Below are 20,957 nucleotides of genomic sequence, written 5' to 3' on the forward strand. Positions count from 1 at the left end.
ATTCATACTTCATTCATTTTATAGATAAAGTATATTAGTAAGAGAAAAGACTATGTACATTTGATCATTTTAAGATATCACGTGACCTCCTAAACTGAATTGCCCTATAATGATAGAACCTTCATTTATATAAGGAATAACAATTTCTCTTTTAATATTGTGGAAAAACTGGTCATTAAATACAATAATTTTTTTCTAAAAAAAAAAAATTAAGGAAAGATACATTATTTTTTCCAATTTAAAAAAATTGGAATTTCTCACTAGGTTGTTCTTATAAATGTAATTAAGATGCTTCAAAATAATGCTGTCTTTTAGTTCTCACATTCTTATTATTTAATTCCATGTTCATTCATATATTTTGTTTCATTCACTAAATTATTTAGTTTAAGTGAATCAATTTAAAATTAATAATCATAATATTAGTGGATTAAGCAACATCACAATAAAATGAAAATAAGGCTATTGTCATGGATTCTTATTCCACATCAATTGAGATGGGATAGATTATGAATTTTAAAAATGAATGAGAAATATCATCTAACTCAAATTTTTGAGTCAAATGACAAATGAAAATGATATTTTTTTTAATTCTGTATGTGTGATTAAATTACTGGGACCTTCATGGCTCCCAGTAAGAAGTCCCACTGTTCCGCTTTCAGAAGAGGAAATAGGTTGGATATGTTAAAAAATGTTAAATAAATCTGGCATAAAAAATGAAAAAGAAAAATATATATGTTCCGATATAATACCTTTTTTTTTTCAAAAATTTGACCTAATCTTATGACTCATATTTTCATTTCAATAATATATATATATATATATATATATATATATATATATATACATGAAGGCTCTCATGCCGTCCAAAATAACCTCCAAAAAATACCAATTTTTTAGGGTTCGTGAATAAGCACAACCTCCAATAATAGAGTCTCAAACAGAAAACATATATTGATTAATCCTGCCATATAAACAATAAAAGGTGTCTAAATTTGGATTTTCTGGAACTCCAGGTATTGACTAATTATGGTAAATTAATTATGATTAGGTCTGATAAAGTAATAAGGTGTAATTTTCCAAATTGACTTTTGGTCAGTTGAAAAGTCCGTTATTTTGGACGGCATGAGCACGAGAGCCTTCCTATATATATATATATATATATTACTAGTACTATTTATTTTTATATAATATGATATATAAAATAGGTAGTATGAAGGAAGTGTAGAAAGACGAGGATTCTAGAATATTAAAGAAATCAGTTGAAATGGATAGATTGGAGAAGAGTAAAGAGTTTGTAAACATGTATACATTTAGGTGGAAAATTCCCAAAAAATAAATTTTAACCTTTGATTGTAATGCATGCTAACCGTCTCATCTGGAGGATGCCTATACATAGATGGGATTTAAGAATATAGAGAAAGAAAGTCAACCCTCTCTAAAATTTACATACATTCAGTTATAAAGTAAATCTTAATAATTTGTTATAATGCATTTTAACCGTTCACCAGGAAGGATGATGGGATATATAGATTTAAAAATATGGAGGAAGCAAATAAAAAAATTTGCTTAACTGAATAAAACAGAGATGGAAGTCAAAGGTGAAGATTAATTTGAAAATAGAGTTTCAATCTGTCTTTATATTTTAAAATTGTATACATTCGGCATTCGAACAATTTTCCATCCATCAAATCGTAATTTTGAATATGATTCAACTAATTTTTGTCTTGACAAAATATGACATGAATCAAAGGTTGAATATGACTGTATTTTTTTATTTTTTTATTTTATTTTTTGAGCTTTTTCACTCCTAAAAGGAGCAAGTGGGGTTTAAGAGTAACGAATTGTTGAATATCATTTTTGTTTAATGAAATATAATTTTATTTTTGAAATGTCAAATTTATTACTAATTGTTTTTCTTTCTCATACTTTGAAGTTATAAATATACCCTTTATTCAAAGAAGTGAAATTGTTTGCTGAATGTCCAAATGCACTGTTAGAGGGCATGGGCCCCGCACAGTCCAACCTTGCAACATTCAGTCAATCTGTAAAGATTTAAAATTTGCTTCAAAAAATATATATATATACACACACACACACATTACACAATAAGGTTTTTATGCCATCCAAAATAATAAATTTTTCAACGAACCAAAATTCAATTAATCTTTATCGAACTTAATCATAGTTAATAATAGTTAATTTATCATAATTAATCAATGCATTTATTCAATCTCTTTCTTCCTTAATCTCTTCCATCTTTTTTGCAATCTCAACCATTACCATATCTACATCCATCGAAGCCACCATCTTCACCACTAATAATAAGAAACTTTGATGTAATTTCATTTTTCTCCACTAACAACTCTAAACACACAAAAACTCCATGTATGACGACCCCAAGTCTACCTAATATTAAGAGGCACCCAACATAAATTAAGAAAAACAAAGCAGTTATATAAATGAAAGCAAATTTAATTCATAAAACATAAAATGACATACCATAGCATTTTTATGAAAGACAAAATAAAAATCACATAAAAGAAATTAAATAAATGCAAGCCGTTGTTTTGGACCGTATGAAAGCTTTACAGTATATATACACATAAGATTTAAAAAACTTCAAAATAAATATACTGTCATCTTCCACTATCTTTTGGTTTAGATCGAGTCCGGTACCACAATTCAAATTCAATCCAAATGGATTTTGGACTGTTCAAACTCATCAAGAAAAGGAAGGGGGTTTGAGTTAACTCCAAATTTAATAAGTTGTGTGAAATTTGAATCATATTTATCAAAATAATCAAAAGTTGTTATCCAAAAATGTTTTATGTTGGTACGTGTTATTGTAACTATATTGGGTTAAAAATAAAAAAATTTATGTAGGTTAAACATGTTTGATTTTTGTGGACCCTATTTTGGGAGTTAAAGATCAATCTATGTCGTCAAATTTAAAAATGTTTCAGAATAGTGGTATAATTGAATTTAGAAATAATTAAGTTGACATAGCACTAATGAAGAAAATAATTAAATTATTATATGGTCAACCTTGTCCACAATGATTTATTTGTTTTAGTATAACTATGCTATCTAGGTCCATTATTGTGCAAATTCAATGCTGATTTATGAAGTCCACAAGTTGAACATGTGAATTTTATTTGTCAATTTAATAGCGTGCGTGCTTCATCGTCAATAGCGTCACTAAGTGTGTGTTTGGATAGATTGGGGAGAAAAGAAAAGAAATGATAGTATTAGTTATAAAAGAAAAGAAAAGAAAAGAAAGGGTAGTAATAATTTCTATTTGTGTTTGGATAGATAGGGGAGAAAAGAAAAGAAAGGATAATAGACAAATTACTTTTTTACCTTTTCATAACCATAGAACTGGAATAATAAATCTGTATATTGATTTGTGAAGACTAATTTTGATATTATCAAAATACCAGTTAAAATCACTATGCTTTCTCTCCCTATCTTCTCAAAATTGAAGAAAAAGCAAATAAGAGATAAAGAGGGATATCTATCACTCCCTATTCCTCCACTTAACTTACCCAAACACAAATTTACGTTATTCTTTTTCTTTTTCTTTTCTTTTTTTTTTTTTTTTTTTCCTGTCCCTCCAAATCAACCTTACCAAACACACCATCTCCATCTCTTTCTCTTTCTCTCTCCTCCCCTTCCTTGTCTTTTCGGTTCTTTCAAGGTAAGTAGAAAATAATTCAAATAGCATTTTAGTTCATAAGAAAGTAGAGGAAGCACAAAATGTGAGATCTCAATTTTACCCTTATTATTTTAACAAATTTTAAAGTATTTTCAAAAAACATTATTCTTCGAAATATTCTTGTTGGTTACTAAAATTTGTTGCACAATGTTTCATAAGAAAAAAAAAATGATTTTTTAAAAAAAGGGGATTTACATTATTTTGATTTTTTTTTGAAAAAATTTCTCATTATAATTGTTCAGTTTCAATAATAAAAACAAGTGAAGAAAAAAATATATGAGAGAACTTTGTAAAAAAAAAAAAAAAAAGTTAAATTGAATAAAGAGAATGCAAATGTTTTGAAACAAATAAGAAAAAAAATTGAAATACAATAAGACGAAGAGTAAGATTGAAAAGAACAAGAGGATTAGAGAAGTTTCTAGAAAAGAATAATTTAAAAACTTTATAAATTATATTGCTAAGTTTTTTTTTTTTTTTTAAATATATTAATGGGGCCATGGTTTTGGGCACATGTTGGCTCCGTCCTTATTTTTATGTACTTATGTGAATCTCTGTGTTATTTATATATATATATATATATATATATATATAAAATAATAATAATAATAATAATAATATTAGAGAAATACCAACATGTTTAGTAGCAATTTTCTTAACATAATATTATATAATTTATATATCATAGCCTTTTGTCACTAGGAACATATTTTGTTATATATTTAAAAAAAGAAAATGACCCCTTTCTCCTAAAAATTTTCATTGTCATCTTACTATTGTTACGATAGATTTGATACAGTGACCTATTAGTCTATACCACCGACTTTGTATAGGTGACTCACCAGTGCTACAAATGAAGATCACATGCCTATAACTTACACAGAGGACAAAAATAATTGGTCTGTCATAGTCGACCCTGCATTTGGATTTTTGTGTTGTCTTGGTTCAATTAATAAGTTGCCAAACTTTGTCCAGATAAATCTTTTACTTGCTTCCATCGGACCAAATTGATTCCAATTAAGAATAAATTTTGGTCCCAACAAAATTGATGCCAATTTGGAATAAAATTTAGTCACATTTGATTCCTTTAAATTTAAAATCTACTACTGATTTTAACATAACTTTGTCCATGATAAGAGTGTGCTTAAGCTTCACACAAGTCAAACAACAAAAAAATTATCCATTCGTGTAATTAATTAGAATAATTACTTTTACCTTCGTAAAATATTACTTGTAAATGTTGACTTGTATCGAATGTGTTTAATAACTGTTATATGCCTTTTTAAAATATAAAATGTATGTTCCTTTATACGTAAAACAGTCTTTTAAAAGGGTATTTTCGAATTTTTTTAAGTAAAATATTGAGTATGACATTAGTAGATAAGAGGTCAAATTTTATGACATGAAAATTAATGTTACTCGTATCATATTAGGACTAGATGGGAGGTCAATGTTATATTTAAAATTCGAAAGAATGGTGTATTATTTAGATAATCTACAAAGGAAGTAAGTGTAATTATCCCAATTTAATTTCTTGATTGAACTGCATTCTGGTTTAGATCATAAAGGGTTACGTCCAATATGATATGATATATAATTAAAGCACATATCGAGACATGTATTGTTCATGTTATTTAAGAGCATGAATAATGCAATAATCCCATCATCGATTATTTCTCAAAGAGTTGATTTGAAGGCGTAACCCTCTTAACTCGTTAGTTATGCCGAGCTGAAACAATTAAGATCTTTGATGCTTTGAAATGCCAAACATGGGTAATAACTAATAAGCTTTACAGTGGGCTTTGATTGCTTCAGCTCAATAAATAGGTTAACGTGGTCAGCTAGAGTATTGGTATTCTACATCTTATCATTAAGAAAAATAACAAGCATACATTGGTCCCACTACTATATAGTCGGATATTGACCCCGGTCCTCTCAAATACTCAATATTTTCTTACAATAATCTCCTTGTTTTTTTTTTTTTTAATTAAGCAAAAACATTATTTAGAGCAATATTTATCTTCTTTGCAATTAAAATTTCATCCCAATATAATTCCTTTTTTTTAAAAAAAAATATTTAAAGAATAAAATGATATTTGTCAACTCGTACTAGAAGACTAGAGTCCAAAATGGATATATCAAATTTGTTAAATAAAAAATAACTATATATTGTTAAAAGCTAAAAATGTTTAGGGTTTGAGTAAATTGAAAGGATATTACCTTGCATATGCCTCAATAGTCAAATGTGTTAGTGCCTTCAGTAAATTTTGAAATATTAAGTTTCGACTCACTGTATTTACTAATTTAACTTCTATTTCTTCTTGCCTTATAAAAAAATAATAATAATAAAAAAATGATATTACCTTCGCTCACAGTTCCCACGTCGTATATGTTGCTTTCATTCACAAGCTTACCGTCTTCACACCCTGTTTACCTTATTACCCCTCACACACACACACACACACACTAACACAAACGCAAACGCTAATTTTCTTTCGTAGTCCTCTCTCTCTCTCTCTCTCTCTCTCCATATATACATTTGTCTCTCCTCTTCCCACAAAACCCGACAAATGGCCGTTAATTTCATCACCATCACTCGGCCCCTCTCTTTCTCTCTCTAAAATGCAACTGACCTCTCAGTTTGGCAATTCTCTGTTCGCTGGCCGTTACAGAGACAGCAACACAAGTTTCACTCTCAATTTTCTCTCTCTCTCCCTCTCTCTTAATTTCTATATCTGTTTTTTCCTCATTTGTTCAATTCAATTTTGCCGATCCCACCACTCCCTCTCTCATCACCATCGTGATAGCTTTCTGTGAATTAAAATTTCAATGCTCTATGGAAGCAACTATGCCTTGAAGATCAATATAATCAGAAACTAAACACACACACACACATAGAGAGAAATGTTGGATCTCAATGTTGATATAGACTCTGTAGATTCAACTTGCGGTGAAAGCAAGGCAATGATCACAATCGAGAAGCTTCCGCGAGGTGTCGGAGCTCAAATGGATGATTCAGGAACTCCAAATTCCTCTGTCATCAACTCCGACGAAGCTCCCAAAATTGGAGGAGACGAAGACTCCATCTCTCCTTTCAATTTCGATATCTTAAACAAAGGCAAAGATAGCACCGTAAACATTATCGAGATCGAAGCCGAATGCGATGATAATTCGGCTTCGCCCTTAGTTACAATGCAACTTTTCCCGGTCGCCGGAGACGGAGATATTGGTGATTCGACGGGTTTTGTCTCTGGATCATCTTCAGCCATGTCTTTGTTGCGGTCACAATGGTTGAATCTCTCGGCTCCGGAGTCAGCTTTAGAGCCAGAATTGAGAAGTTCTCAGCAACCAAAGCAGCAGAAGACGAAGAGCCGGAGAGGGCCAAGGTCTCGGAGCTCACAGTACCGCGGAGTTACGTTTTACAGGAGAACTGGACGATGGGAATCACATATCTGGTAACATATGCTTATCTGTTTGTCCATATATATATATATATATATATATATATATGTATGTATGTATGTATGTACCTGTTGATGGAATGAGATAATTTATATATCGAATGATTGTGTTAATTAGTGAATTCAGATTGTTCATGTCTCCAATGTTCCTCTCCTTGCATGATCTTAATTGAATTTGTATTTGTGTGTGCAGGGATTGTGGGAAGCAAGTGTACTTGGGTAAAACCTGATCTATTTGCTTCATTTTGAATATATATGTGTAGAGAGAATCATTTGTGAATTACATCAATAGATGGTGTTGTTTAATTAATTTCTATGCCGGTTGATTTAGGTGGATTTGACACTGCTCATGTGGCTGCTAGGTGAGACTCCATTTGGGAGTTTAAACACTTAAATTTTGGATGGTTTGGTGGTTGTGTGAATTTCTCATAATTCAATTTATTAATATTCAGAGTGTATGATCGTGCTGCAATCAAATTTAGGGGAGTTGATGCTGATATCAATTTCAATATAAGTGATTACAAGGAAGATATGAAACAGGTGGAATAGCATTGATGACTACTGGCTGGTAGTTTTTTCTGAGGCAATTTGTATTGCATATTTATTTCTTTTAAGTTGTTATGCAGATGGAGAACCTAACTAAAGAAGAGTGTGTGCAAGTACTCCGTCGCCAAGGCACTGGGTTCTCTCGGGGAAGCTCAAAATATAGAGGAGTGACCCTACACAAATGTGGTCGATGGGAAGCTCGGATGGGTCAATTACTAGGGAAAAAGTGAGAAGCCACTAAACTTATGTTCATTTTATTGCCATTACAAGTTTAAACTTCAACTAATAGAGATGTAGAAGTTAATTTAGAAACTTGCACACAGTTTGGTGAACACTAATTTGGTTTTTGAGAAACTTATCATTGTGAACTTTCATATTGTAGTTAGCAAAGATGAAATGTAGGATGGTTATTTTGAAGAAGAAATGCTATGGGACACTCCTTATCTATGATATTATGATGATTTCTTGCAGGTATATGTATCTTGGGTTATTTGACAATGAAGAGGAAGCTGCAAGGTACTAGCATTCATCAATGCATACTCCACACTGAATTTCTTGCTCTGACATCTTAAATTTTCTTGGGTTCATCCAACAAAATATCCGTTTCTTTTTTCTGAATCCAGGGCCTATGATAAAGCAACCATCGAATGCAATGGACGGGAAGCTGTCACCAACTTTGAGCCTAGTACCAACGAAGTGGGGAGAGTTCTGGGTGCCAATGATGGAGGTATTATCATTTCATTTCTATCTGTTTTTATGATTTATGAAATGAAAAGTTTTTTGGGGTTTGCTTGTAATTGAACCGAGGGATTCTCTGTTAGCTTATATGTACGACGGATTTCCTAATTGTATATGTGCAGTCACTGGCCACAATCTTGATCTGAATCTCTGGATTTCATCCCCTTCGTATGGTCCTAAGAGCAACAACAACATCAGAGATCTGAACTTCCATTGCGCTTCTTCTGAAATGCCTGATGGAAAAAGATCAAAGGTATTCTTGTTATCTTGCTGACGCGTTTTCATCAACCCTTTATCCTTAGAAACTCTCATTGTTATAGTAGAAATTTAAGAATCCCCATACAACTTGGTTATTCCACCATTTTGGAGGTCAAAATTTTTGTGGTTATTTTTATCCTGTTTAACTTATTGATGGTTCAAAACCCTTTTGTGTTATTGCATAGGTTGAGAGCTCTGTTTCTGCTCCTATGGGGTTACAAATTCCCCATGGTCTTATGCCATCAAAGCATCCTCCCATGTGGTCTAGCATGTATCCCACAAACTATGAGGTGAATATCTTCGACTATATGATAGAAGGCACAATAATAATTTCCATCATTTCAAGAGTTTGCTAAGCAACCATCCATGATATGTCTGCTTCCTTGCATAGACTTGTATATACAGTAATCATTATTTCTTTTACTTCACCGAAATTGCCTTCAACAATTAGCTGTATTCTTAACTTAAGCTTAGCCTCCTAAGAAACCTTCTCTAACTAAATTAGAACTTTCAGGCAATGCTTGTTTCCTTTACCGTAAACATAATGGAGTTAGAAATTGCTGAGGAGGGCTGCTTAATGGCCTCCACATTTTTGTCACTGTGTCAATGTTAACATTTTTACCATAACACAAAATTCTTTATATGCCAAAATATGGAAATGTATAGGAATGCTCTAATTAACATGGTAACAATAGAAATCTTTCTCTATACATGCGCCGCAGTCACGACTTAATGTTGTGTTTAGTTATGGACCTTAATTCAGGAATGTATTTTATCAGTATATCGCGACTTCATGACATCAATGAGCTATATCTGGTGCCCCTCTTCTCCACTGAGCATGTTATAGTGCCAAGGCTGCTCCTAAACCATGCTTTTTGTTCGCGTTTTATTACCCTCCCTTTTCCTATATAGTGCAGTGTGAGATGAGCCAACTTTGCTTTGCTTAACACTTCAATGAGAAAACCACCCTCAACAACAAGAAGCAATTATTGACTAAGATATGCTACAAATGATGGCGATTTCCCCTTTTTTTTTTTTTTTTTTTTTGGTGTTTTTGACAGGAAAGAGCAATAAGAAAGGGGAGTGAAGCTATTCCCTCTCCAGTATTCTCAAAATGGACATGGCAAATGCAAGGTCAAGGCATGTTCAACCCCGTGCCACTGCCGCTATTCTCTAATGCAGCATCATCAGGATTCTCTTCTGCCACTGCTTTGTCAACTACATTTCCGCCGCTAAATCCACACATGACATGACAAAAGCCCACAGAAACTGGCCTTCAACTCCCTCATATAGCACTTTTCATTTCCACAATTTCAAGGGCTAAAAAGATACTGTGCATACAACAATTTGACTACATTTCTTTGGAAGTTCAGGTGGGCAGGAAGGTAGACCAATTAAAGTAGCATACGAATTTTTTTTTATTTGTTTATGATTTGTGTGGCTAGGACTCCATATTAATCGAGCCAATCTAAGTAATATTGTTTCTTTCTGGAGCTTGGCTCAAACTTGGACAATTAAGCTCCTTTCAATGTGTGTTCAAGCTTGATTTGTGTGATTTTAGAGAGATTGAGCTCGGTTCGGCTTGGCTTTTGATATTTTCCTGTTATGAAAATAACCTCTGAACATTCCCTAATTGATACATTCTTGGAAGAAAATCCCTATACTAAGGATTGAATTCATCCTGGGATTTTTTGGTTGGAAAACATATGCATTGTGACAGAGAGCATCCTGATTGAATGAGTTGGATGGAAAAGAAAGGTGAGAATGATGGATAACTTATTCTGTGTTTGTTTCTACAATTAAGAGAGAGGAAATGATGAGGGAGGAGAAAGAACCTAACCAGTTAAATACAGTAGTCTTTTTTTATTTTTTATTTTTTAATTATTATTCAAAATAAATGAAATTGTGTTTTATCCCTTAATGTACACAAAGTAAAAGCAAAAAAAAATAATTATTTCATTTATTTTGTTCTCTACTTACATTTCAAATATGACAAAGGGTCAGCTTTAATGTTTCAAATCATTGGTATACCTACCTAATGAGAATCAATATAATTGTTATCTGACATACCAATGACGTAGCATGCCCGGCACACTAAATATCTTCTCTAAATTTAAACAAACATGCATTGCAATTCTAATTCAAACTAACACTCCAACCCATATTTCCATTAACACAAAACAATTCATTACTACATCAAAGCTATATGTACAACTCTCATAAAAAATATCATTCTTTTCTTTACCTAAATCCGGTGTGTGACATTGAATAAGTTGATTTATTTTTCCCTGCTTAAAATGAGGTGAGGTTATACTGTTATTCATTTTCTCTCTTTTTTCTACTTAACTAAAAATTAACAGAACTTTTCCCAAAATTATCTGATTGTGTACGTAATGAAACCTTTGATCTCTTTTTCAGTATAGTTACTCAAAGGTATTGGAAGTTTATTTTCATTTAATTCTTCAAGTACGTCGAATCAGAAAATGAAATTTGTAAGTACTAATAAGTAGTTTAACATGTGTACAATGACACTATAATGGGAAGTTTTCATAATAACAATAGCTTATATGTGCCTATATTTTGGATTCCATTTGTACCCAATATTTTAAAAAAAAAAAATCTCAAAAAATATTTTTAAACTTATCATCAAACACCAAAAAATAGAAAAAAATAAAAACATTCACATGAAAAAGTTTTGTATGAAAAATATATATTTTAGGTCAAAACAAATTAAGACAATTCAATACAAAATCCAATATAAAAGTTTGTGATTTAATGATACTTTATATATTTTTTAAAATGGACGGTGAAAGTTCGAATCTCCAAAGTGACAACTTAGGTGTGTGAATGTTGTGTATTTCTCATTAATAAAAAAATAAATGAAATCCAAAATTCAAACCTTATGGTCTCTTGGTATAAAAAATAGAAATAATGATTTATAGTGTAGCAAATTCAATTTATATGCGAGTGATGTCCACACCCATTTTACATAAATTGGATTCGGGTCCTAATTCATTACTAGTACTGTAAAAATAGTGGTTCAAAACAAAACCCTTGAAAAAATTGGGTTAGCCCGCTCGAATTGCACCCGAGATTGTGCATACGCAACACAAGTTGCAGAAGGTCACCAATGCACCCAAACACATTCTCTCTATACACACACGAGCACCACACCACGCTAACACCGATGCTCAGATGAAGATGTGGAGACACCGTTCGTTCAATGCTCTCTCATCCTCTCTCTCTTCCGATTCTTCAACATCAAAGCTTAATACATTTAGAACACTCCTCACACTCTCAAACCCTAGCACTCTCCTCCAAAACCCCCCACCAAATCGCCCTGTTGCATTCTATCTCCCTAAAACCCTAAACTTCGGCCAATTCCATCGTTTTTCGAACCTCAACTCACGAAGCGGTTTCATTTTTGGCTCTGATTCGAGCTTCGTCGTCGCGAAATGCATTTCAACGATTTCGTCGGCAAATACAGTGGATTGGAACGAGCCTGTTTCGTGCTCGGAGGTTGGGGATGGGAGCAATGGAGGGGTGAGTGAGGAGGATATTAGGGCTTCTATTCCAGTTAGGGCTTACTTCTTCTCTACCAGGTTTGATTCTCATTATTTAGTTATGGAGTTTATGTGACTAGTTATGGCTTGCTTAATGGATTTGTTCTTATGGAACCCTTTGTCATAGAAGTATTATTATGTTTTGATAAGCAGAACAAGCATTTTAGTCGTGTCCATTGAATTTTTGCTGATATTTCTAAAGAAAATAGGTCCGGTGGCTGGTGTTCATGGCATTGTTTTGTTGTTATTTTGCAGCAAAATTAATTATTTTATATGTTTGTAATTTAAGAAACTAAAACTCATGTCTTAAATGTTAATTTAAATGGATTATAAGTGATAAACTGGCATGTTGAATTTCATGTTGGTTTTTTTGGTGTAGTGTGGATTTGAGAAGCTTGGTGGAACAGAACAGACTCTACTTCATCCCGCCTACTTCCCGCATGACTAACTACGTTGTTCTAAGATTTGGCATTATTAATTCTGAGCCGAATGTAAGTTTTTCTTCTTGTTTTATTGACCTTAAACAAGTCTAATATGTTTGATTGCTTTTTGTTTGTTAATTTGAACAGTTATTACTGTATTGTGCATTATATCCTATAGATTTTACGCAGAGGTGCACCACTACTTGGTGCAGTGGTAAAATCTTGGGTTGTTAAGGCATGAAAATGCAGGTAGAGACCACAATAATTAATGACCCTTTAGTAAAATTTTCATGGAATTTATGAATATCATCAAAACAAGAGATTTTTTTCACCAAGATTTGCACATGTCAGAGAATCAGACATTCAGACCACTCGTAAATGTCAATTCTGTGCTATACGGATTTTGTAGGAATGAATGGCTATCTAATTGCTCTAACAATAAAAGTATGATGTTTGTGCCCATTGAAGTATCAGGCTTACTAACGTTTTTAGCAAGAATAGCAAAGATCCAAAATTCACTTTTAGTAAGGATACTGAAGCTTTTTACTGGCTTGAAACTTAATTCATCTGTTACCGAAACGATAATTGTTGGAATATAACTTGCTTGGGTTTTATCTGTAAATTTGGCTTGTGCAAATTAAATTTTGATATGTAGAAATCGGATGGTAGAGTTACTAATTCAGATTTTTTATTTGAGAAGTGGAAAATGGCTAACTCTTTTGTTGTATTGTGGTCAATTGTTCTCAGCACAACAAAAGATAATGCAGTTTCTTAGGCATGGGATGTAGTTTCTTAGGCAAAGTGTGGTTGGAGACAGTTTTAGTGCTCTCTAGAAGTAATTGTGATAAGGTGAATCATTATATTTGTGGGACGACCAATGGGCTAGTGGCCTAGCGGTATCAGCCTCTTACCTCCCAAAGGGAGGTCAAGGGTTCAAGTTTCAGGAGAGACGTGTGTGTGAGTGTACCAACTAGGAAAAAAATATTTGTGGGACGGATGAGACTTACTGAGAACTGCACTGTTTTCTTTCTCCTTTCCCTTAGTTTCAGCCCTTTCCATGTAATGGAGGTTAATATGATGGTCCTATAGCTCATAATGGTTCCTTGACCATATGTTACCATTTAGCTTCACATCTTGTACGAATGAGATGCTTCCTGTTATTCATCATCCTCTTTAGAGTGAAGGGCATTCTGTTCAGGGAGGTTATGGAAATCTGGAGTATTGTACGATTGAGTTGTATGACACTTCTTTTACTACCTCCACATTTAACAATCAATTAGATTGGTTTAAGCTGACAGCAAATCCAAGGATGGTTGAGTTTGGATGTTGCTCTTGTTAATTTCTTACTGCATGGTAGGTTTTAGTGTCACACCTTGCCTTATCTACTTTCTCTAGATGCTGAGTAATAATATTTATAATATCTGACAATGCAACATGTGATGCACATTTAGTCTTCTGGTTCCACTTTCAACCCAAAAGCTTCTTAATTTTCTTGTACATGATACATCGAACTGAAAGTTTTTCTAAAAATGGTACGATGTTCTCTGTTTCAGGGTTTGGGTGCCAGCTTAAGTGGAAATGATTGCTGTTATATGGTAGTTTTTCAGTATGGCTCAATTGTCTTATTTAATGTTCCCGATCATGAAGTCGATGGATATCTGAAAATTGTAGAGAAGTATGCTTCAGCATTGCTACCCGAGATGAGAAAGGATGGTAAGCTTTTCATAATATTATTCATATAGAAGAACTACAATTTTTAAACTTTTTCTTAAAAAAGAAAAAAATCCTTTAATACTTTCTTTTAATTTGATGCATGATACATTAAAGTTCGATGTGAAACGTGCATCTGGGTAATACTACGATTTAGGGCTTTGGGGGGCTCCTCTTCTCTTCCTCCATTCATATCCTCTTCTTTTTAGTTGGCTGGTCTTCTTGGTTTTTCTTTTTGCTTTTGATTTTATTTTTTGCTGTTTTATTTGATTTCAGAATCATCGCACAAAGTTCTTCTTGGGAATCTTCTTATCATATATATTGATGAGAACATGATTTCAAGGATTTTATCTGTGCATATATCAAACCGAATATCCATCCTTTCTGCTTGAGACTTCTCCACTTTTCAGATGGAGTTGTTCTCCAATGTAATTGGATGACACTTACCTCCATTATATTCTCTGATTACTTATAAAAAAAAAAAATAAAAAAAAAAAAAAAAAGAAAAAGAAAAAAGAAATGAGCATTTGGAATTGAAGAGAAGTGTTAGACTTAGCTTGAAATAACTTTAGTGCAAGTCTTCTCGGTTTTTCTTTTTGCTTTTGATTTTATTTTTTGCTGTTTTATTTGATTTCAGAATCATTGCACAAAGTACTTCTTGGGAATCTTCTTATCATATATATTGATGAGAAAATAATTTCAAGGATTTTATATGTGCATATATCAAACCGAATATCCATCCTTTCTGCTTGAGACTTTCCACTTTTCAGATGGAGTTGTTCTCCAATGTAAATGGATGACATTTACCTCCATTATATTCTCTGATTACTTATCAAAAAAAAAGAAAAAGAAAAAAAGAAATGAGCATTTGGAATTGAAGAGAAGTGTAAGACTTAGCTTAAAATAACTTTAGTGTTAAGACAAGAGCAGATAGCTTGAAATTGATAATAATTATCAAGCAAAAAAGAGAAGAAAAAGAAGGGGGCTTGCAACTGTTATCTTCTTTGCATTTATGGCATAAATGCTGAAAAAGGTAATTTTTGTGTCCTTTCAAATGGCCACAAATGAATTGACATTGAAATGTCAAGTAATCCAACTAAAGACGTAGAACCTTCTGTTATATCTTGTCAATATTTTGATTTCAATTATTTTCAGGTTGTTTGAAGGGGTCAATTTCTGCATGATCCTAATTGATCATGTCAGGTGTTAGAAGGGGCCTTGATATGAAGGCTGAAGACTGTCAGTTTTGTGTCCTTCAAATGGCCACAAATGAATAGATGCTGAAGGGTCAAGTAGTCCAACTGGAGATTCACTTGGACCCTCCTTTTATATTTTTGGTCAATATGTTAATTAACTGATTTTGAAGTTGTTTGAAGTGGCTGCACGTCTGAAGGATCCTAGTTGATTTTTTATTTACAAGTTCATTTTTGTAATGTAATTTCTAGATGTTGCATCAATCCCTTGGATGAACTGTTTACTTATGGATATTTTGGAATTGTTGTGAAGCACCGTCAGTAAATAAAATTCTATTGATGTGGCTCAAATTGCAACTGTAAATTGCAAAAGAAAGACCTTTACCCCACAGTCAGAAGAAAAAAGGAGGCCTGGGAAAGATAGACCCTTCTTGAAGTTCATTTATCAAATGAAGTGTCACCTTTCCAGTTACCACCATTTCTTAGTGCCTTTACTATTGGCCTTAACTAGCAGTCACTAACACTTTCTAGCTCTTTAAGAGGTCACAGATGCATTTGTCCAGTTGTATTTGTATCCAGAAATTCCATACACTAGTCAGTGTACAACTGTCATGATCCTTGGGAAGTCTATTGTTAATGTGCTTCCCTGCCAAAACTCAAAAGGACTAAATCATTTCCATTTTAATCTCAACACCACTGATGAGGGACATTTTGTAAATTGATATGTTAAATTTTCTTTTAGTATTATAACATGAAACGGATTAGGGTTCTTTTAGATTATCTTTGTTTTGCTTTCAGGTTAGACGGTCGCTATTGTTATTTTATCTGTTTTTTGGTTGGTTTGATAGTTTTCTGAGCACTGTGTGAGATGCTTCACTTTTCTATTTCAAAATTTCCAGTTGCCTGAACAATTATTTGTGTTTCAAAATGTAGAGTATGAGGTGAGAGAGAAGCCAACATTAGACACATGGATGCAAGGTGGATTAGATTACATAACGTTGCAGTACTTAAATATTGATGGAATTCGTACCATTGGCAGTGTTCTTGGGCAGAGTATTGCTCTTGATTACTATGTACGCCAGGTATGTACAATATTTGCTTAAAAGTTCACATTTGAAAGTTTATGCTTGATATAAAGGTCATCATCATCATTACCTTATTCCCATATGAATGAGGTCAGCCACATGATGCTTGATGTAAAAGGTATTCACAGAATATTTTTTCCCCTTTAAGGTTGACGGAATGGTTGCAGAATTCACTGACATTAATCGTGGGATGGAGAAGACGGGAACCTTTACAATGGAAAGGAAAAAACTTTTTCAGTTAGTGGGGAAGGCAAATTCTAATTTAGCTGATGTGATTCTTAAGCTTGGACTTTTTGAAAGGTAATAGTTTTATAGCAAGTATGGATGGCAAAAAAATTCAAATTTACTATTTCAAAATTTGACATTGCACCCATCATTTTGAAAAGCCTACAAAAATGCATATAAGGAATTACTATTAGTTTTTCAGGTTTGAGTATATATTACTATTAGTTTTTATTGGTTCTTTTAATTTTTTTTTTGTCCTGGCAAAGAACTCCTACAATGCTCTCGGGGAGACTCGAACCTTCCTAAAATGTCCAATCTTGTATCACTATCATTTACCCTTTTTTTTCATATCGTATAATTGTAATAGGCCCTTGCATCATTTATGTGGTGTAAATGTCAAAAATTCTTTGGTTTATTCAGATCAGACATTGCCTGGAAGGATGCCAAATACGCTCAGATTTGGGAATATCTTAGAGATGAATTTGAATTGACCCAAAGATTTCAAAGTCTTGATTTCAAGTTGAAATTTGTGGAGGTACAGTATTTCTTTTGCCGTTGAGTTCTTGATAAAATATTTTACAAATTGGAGAATTGTGTTCAGTTGACATGAATGTAGTGGTGATATTTTTATTTTTTCTTGCAGCACAATATTCGCTTTCTTCAGGAGATTCTTCAAAATAGGAAATCAGATTTTCTGGAATGGCTCATTATTATATTGATAGGCGCTGAAATTCTCATATCTGTTTATGACATTGCCCATAAGTCTGCCATTACTTCTCTATAGCCTGGCTTCCAGTGTTGCTTGAGATTGGAACCAAGTTCAGTTTTGATTTAGGATAGACTTGCTGTATGTATTTGCCCTCCAATTAGTTTTCTATATGCAGCTTATCTTGCACTCCTCATTTATCCTTTCAAATTGTGATTTGGAGTGTCTTTTAGAATTTGGTGATGATTGCAATTCTACAATAGTATCTTTCTGAATCTGTAAAGTTTTGACTTGTTATACAGTAACTGTACCGATTCCATTTGAATAGAAATAAAACACATGATCTTGTGTGAAATCCTTAGTAATGTTGGGAATTATGCATCACATCAATTATTTTTCTTGCTATAGTGTATTTTTCAAGGTGTCTTGATACGCTCATTTGGAATAAGATGCACGAGTTTGCTTGTTTATTTTGTTCTTTATGTTTTTGATACTCCTTTTTCAGCCTTTATTTCTAGAATTTTAGATCTGCCGAAAGGAGTTTCTCATTGCAGCGTCTTCACGTGCTTTGCAAGTTTGACTCAACATGTTTATAGGGGAAATAAAGAATGCTACTTATACGGGGAAAAAAGAATATTGCAGGTATTCTGTATTTAAAATATAATTTACTTTCATTAATAGCTGTAGCAGGTTTGTATGTGATGATTTGGAGTTCATTTATCTGCAGCTATAATCTGCAGAAATATTATTTATTTTTTTAAACATTAGTACATCCTTCTAAAGCTTTCACATAAAGCGAAGGGCCAACTTTTGGGGAACATTAGGCATGATCTAGTGATTCACGAGTCCATTCATACTTACTACTCTGCAGGGCTAATCTATTAGGATTTGATCTCCCTGTTTGTCTGAGTTCTTGTTGCATGGAATTGTGTATTGGAACTCAATTTGCAGGAGATGATGGAGAGGAACTTCTCCAATGATTCCCCTTTTGATGTCAGCTTGCAATTCTCTTAGTGGGAGAGCTGCAAGAAACCCTTTGATAAACTCTTTGCAGGAAGACTGGCCTTCACATATTAATTGCTTGAAACTTTTAATTTCGTCATCTTCTCCCGCACTATTTGGATGACTTTCGACACTTCTTTCTGAATCCACCTCTGCATTGCTCGTCTCTGGTTGCAGTCTATGGACCTTACTTTCTCTGTTGAACTTCACTATGTAGGCTTTATTGCATCCCTCAAACAACCTCTCCCCTAATGTGTCAATTGTGTAAATTGCATCCTTTTCTATTTTAAGAACGAAAAAATGATCATTCCAACTCACAACGTAGATTTGTTCCTTTGACGCTGATTGACTGCTTTGGAGCTCCTCCCATATAGTGTCAAAAGACATAGCACCTTGGAGGAACTCCAACTGATTTGGAATATTTTCAAGTTCAAAGAAACCCACGTAGGACTTCTCAGAAACCACCACCAATGGCCGAACTTGTGCTTGTAAGACAGTATCAAGGTCAAAGTGCTGATCCAAGAATTTCTCCTTATTAGTCTCTTCTTTGCAAAGGTTTCTCCACAATGAAGATCCTTCACTGATCAATTTATCAAATTGGCATCGCAGTGGTAAGATTCCCGGGTTCTGGTGCAGCCAATCGGCGATAACGGCTGCTAGAACTGTACAGGCACCTTCACCTGATGCTTTCTCACTCCGTTGGTCAATGTTAGCCAGAAAAATTTCTGTCACTAGCTCCAATCTTCCATCTCTACTTACCAGCTTTCTCTTTTCCCAGTTTCCTATCTCAAACGGATCACTGTCCACAAATCCAGTAGGTTTTAAATCATTATTGACGATATTGATCTGATCCTGTACTGGTTGTGAGAGTGATAAGTGGCAGCGGCGGTCATTGTCAATATCATCCCCTCCATTTTCACCATATGCTTTGTTTAACAGTGGTGCATCTCTGAGAGGATCCAGAACACTAAAACTAGGCCTTATATTATTCCATGAAAGTAGCCTGGCTAAAGAAGGTTTCTGCATGGTCTGGTAACTTAATGGCTGGTCTTCCTCCCAGCTCTCAACCGTGCCATATTCAGGCTTGTGATCTGCAAGGCCCCTGATGAGTAGATTTGTTGCAACTAGGCTCCTGTAGCTAGGCTCAGAGTCCTCATCTGATTCTGAAGTGGGGCTGCCCATCTTGTTACTGGTTTGACTCTGAAAAGTTATGCATGATGATAGAGATGGTAGTAGCTTGGTTGGAGAAAGAGGGTGTATAATGCTGTTGATATATTTGGTTTGGAATTCAAAGAAACTGAGTTTTACCTGCAGTACAGTATTTTTCAATTATGTCCAAGTACTTTGGCAGGATCTAGTTGAGCTTGGAAAAAAAGAAGAAGAAGAAAAGTACGACTTACTGTTAGTCTGGCCTCGAGATTGGAGCCACCGATGTTGCACCTGACTGGAAGTCTGACAATTTTCTCCGAAGTTTCGGTTGGACCGGCAAAATCAGCAATATCCATTCTATGTTTGGCTATAACTGAAGCTGTGCTGTTTGATCCTGCACCTGATCCCTGGTAATTATTTTGTTTTTTAAAATTTTATTTGCATACTTAATATTGAAACTAACTGTTTGGTTCAGTTTTCTGAAATAAAAAACTGAACCATATTATACAATTCTATGAAAACAAACCTTTTTTTAATTGAGTTTTCAGAAACTATCCAAACAGATTTTTTGTACGGTTTTCTTATTTTCAGTTATAAAAAAAATGGAAAATTGTTCTTAGAAAACTGAGATTGTTTACCTTATCAAGGAGAAAAATGAACAAAGCAGATTTTTTACCTTATCAGGAGTTTGTACTTACATGAACCTCAAGGTTAATGATCCAGCTTCTGAAACTCTTGGAGTCCTTCAGTTTCAACTTGCAGTTTCTTTCAAAACCTTCTTCCCAATGGACACATCCGCAAGAGTTTATTTGCTGTTTTGAGGTGAGATTCCTTCCAACAGCTCTTTTCGATAGGTAACTTTTCCTAGCAACTCTCCATTCTATCTGTACTTCAATGGTATAATTTTCCTCCTCCTTTATGTGTTCCATCGGTAAACCATCAAGATCACATATTATGAGGTGGAGCTTACAACTCCTAGTTTCCGATCTAGCAGTACAAATATTCCACTTCCTCATCTTGGATTCCCAAGTTTCGTAGCGTGTCTGATCTTATTTTGGTTCAAAATTGCAATGGCCAAGTTGTTTTCTGGGTGTTGACATTTAAGATCAGTTCCAAGTAACCTTCTGATTATGTAAGCAAACTTGAAAAACAGTATTTATATAATAGAATGATTTTGTGGGATTGTC

The 20,957-nt window shown here is 33.5% G+C and overlaps 3 protein-coding genes across 3 annotated transcripts; 2 read left to right on the plus strand and 1 right to left on the minus strand.

Annotated features, from left to right (window-relative positions):
• The first annotated feature begins 6,218 nt into the window (after positions 1 to 6,218).
• On the plus strand, positions 6,219 to 10,308 carry LOC132271029 (APETALA2-like protein 3). The gene is made up of 10 exons (XM_059772261.1): positions 6,219 to 7,167; positions 7,367 to 7,392; positions 7,505 to 7,535; positions 7,626 to 7,713; positions 7,800 to 7,945; positions 8,191 to 8,235; positions 8,343 to 8,446; positions 8,580 to 8,710; positions 8,901 to 9,005; positions 9,777 to 10,308. The coding sequence occupies exons 1-10, from the start codon at positions 6,617 to 6,619 to the stop codon at positions 9,966 to 9,968; spliced, it is 1,419 nt and encodes a 472-aa protein (XP_059628244.1). The 5' UTR covers positions 6,219 to 6,616; the 3' UTR covers positions 9,969 to 10,308.
• Positions 10,309 to 11,790: 1,482 nt separating this feature from the next.
• Positions 11,791 to 18,067, plus strand: LOC132271030 (protein RETARDED ROOT GROWTH-LIKE-like). Its single transcript, XM_059772262.1, has 7 exons — positions 11,791 to 12,317; positions 12,658 to 12,769; positions 14,254 to 14,413; positions 16,537 to 16,685; positions 16,837 to 16,988; positions 17,334 to 17,448; positions 17,557 to 18,067. Exons 1-7 carry the CDS (start codon positions 11,911 to 11,913, stop codon positions 17,695 to 17,697), a joined length of 1,236 nt encoding a protein of 411 aa, XP_059628245.1. The 5' UTR covers positions 11,791 to 11,910; the 3' UTR covers positions 17,698 to 18,067.
• A 425-nt stretch (positions 18,068 to 18,492) lies between these two features.
• On the minus strand, positions 18,493 to 20,786 carry LOC132269956 (uncharacterized). Its single transcript, XM_059771181.1, has 3 exons — positions 20,469 to 20,786; positions 20,022 to 20,177; positions 18,493 to 19,929 (listed from the first exon to the last, which is right to left on the minus strand). The coding sequence occupies exons 1-3, from the start codon at positions 20,784 to 20,786 to the stop codon at positions 18,493 to 18,495; spliced, it is 1,911 nt and encodes a 636-aa protein (XP_059627164.1).
• Positions 20,787 to 20,957: the final 171 nt, after the last annotated feature.

Source organism: Cornus florida, unplaced genomic scaffold (assembly GCF_030987335.1).
Source record: "Cornus florida cultivar Cherokee Brave unplaced genomic scaffold, ASM3098733v1 CherokeeBrave_3.0.0_Hap2_Chr08, whole genome shotgun sequence".
In the NCBI taxonomy this organism is placed as follows: Eukaryota; Viridiplantae; Streptophyta; class Magnoliopsida; order Cornales; family Cornaceae; genus Cornus; species Cornus florida.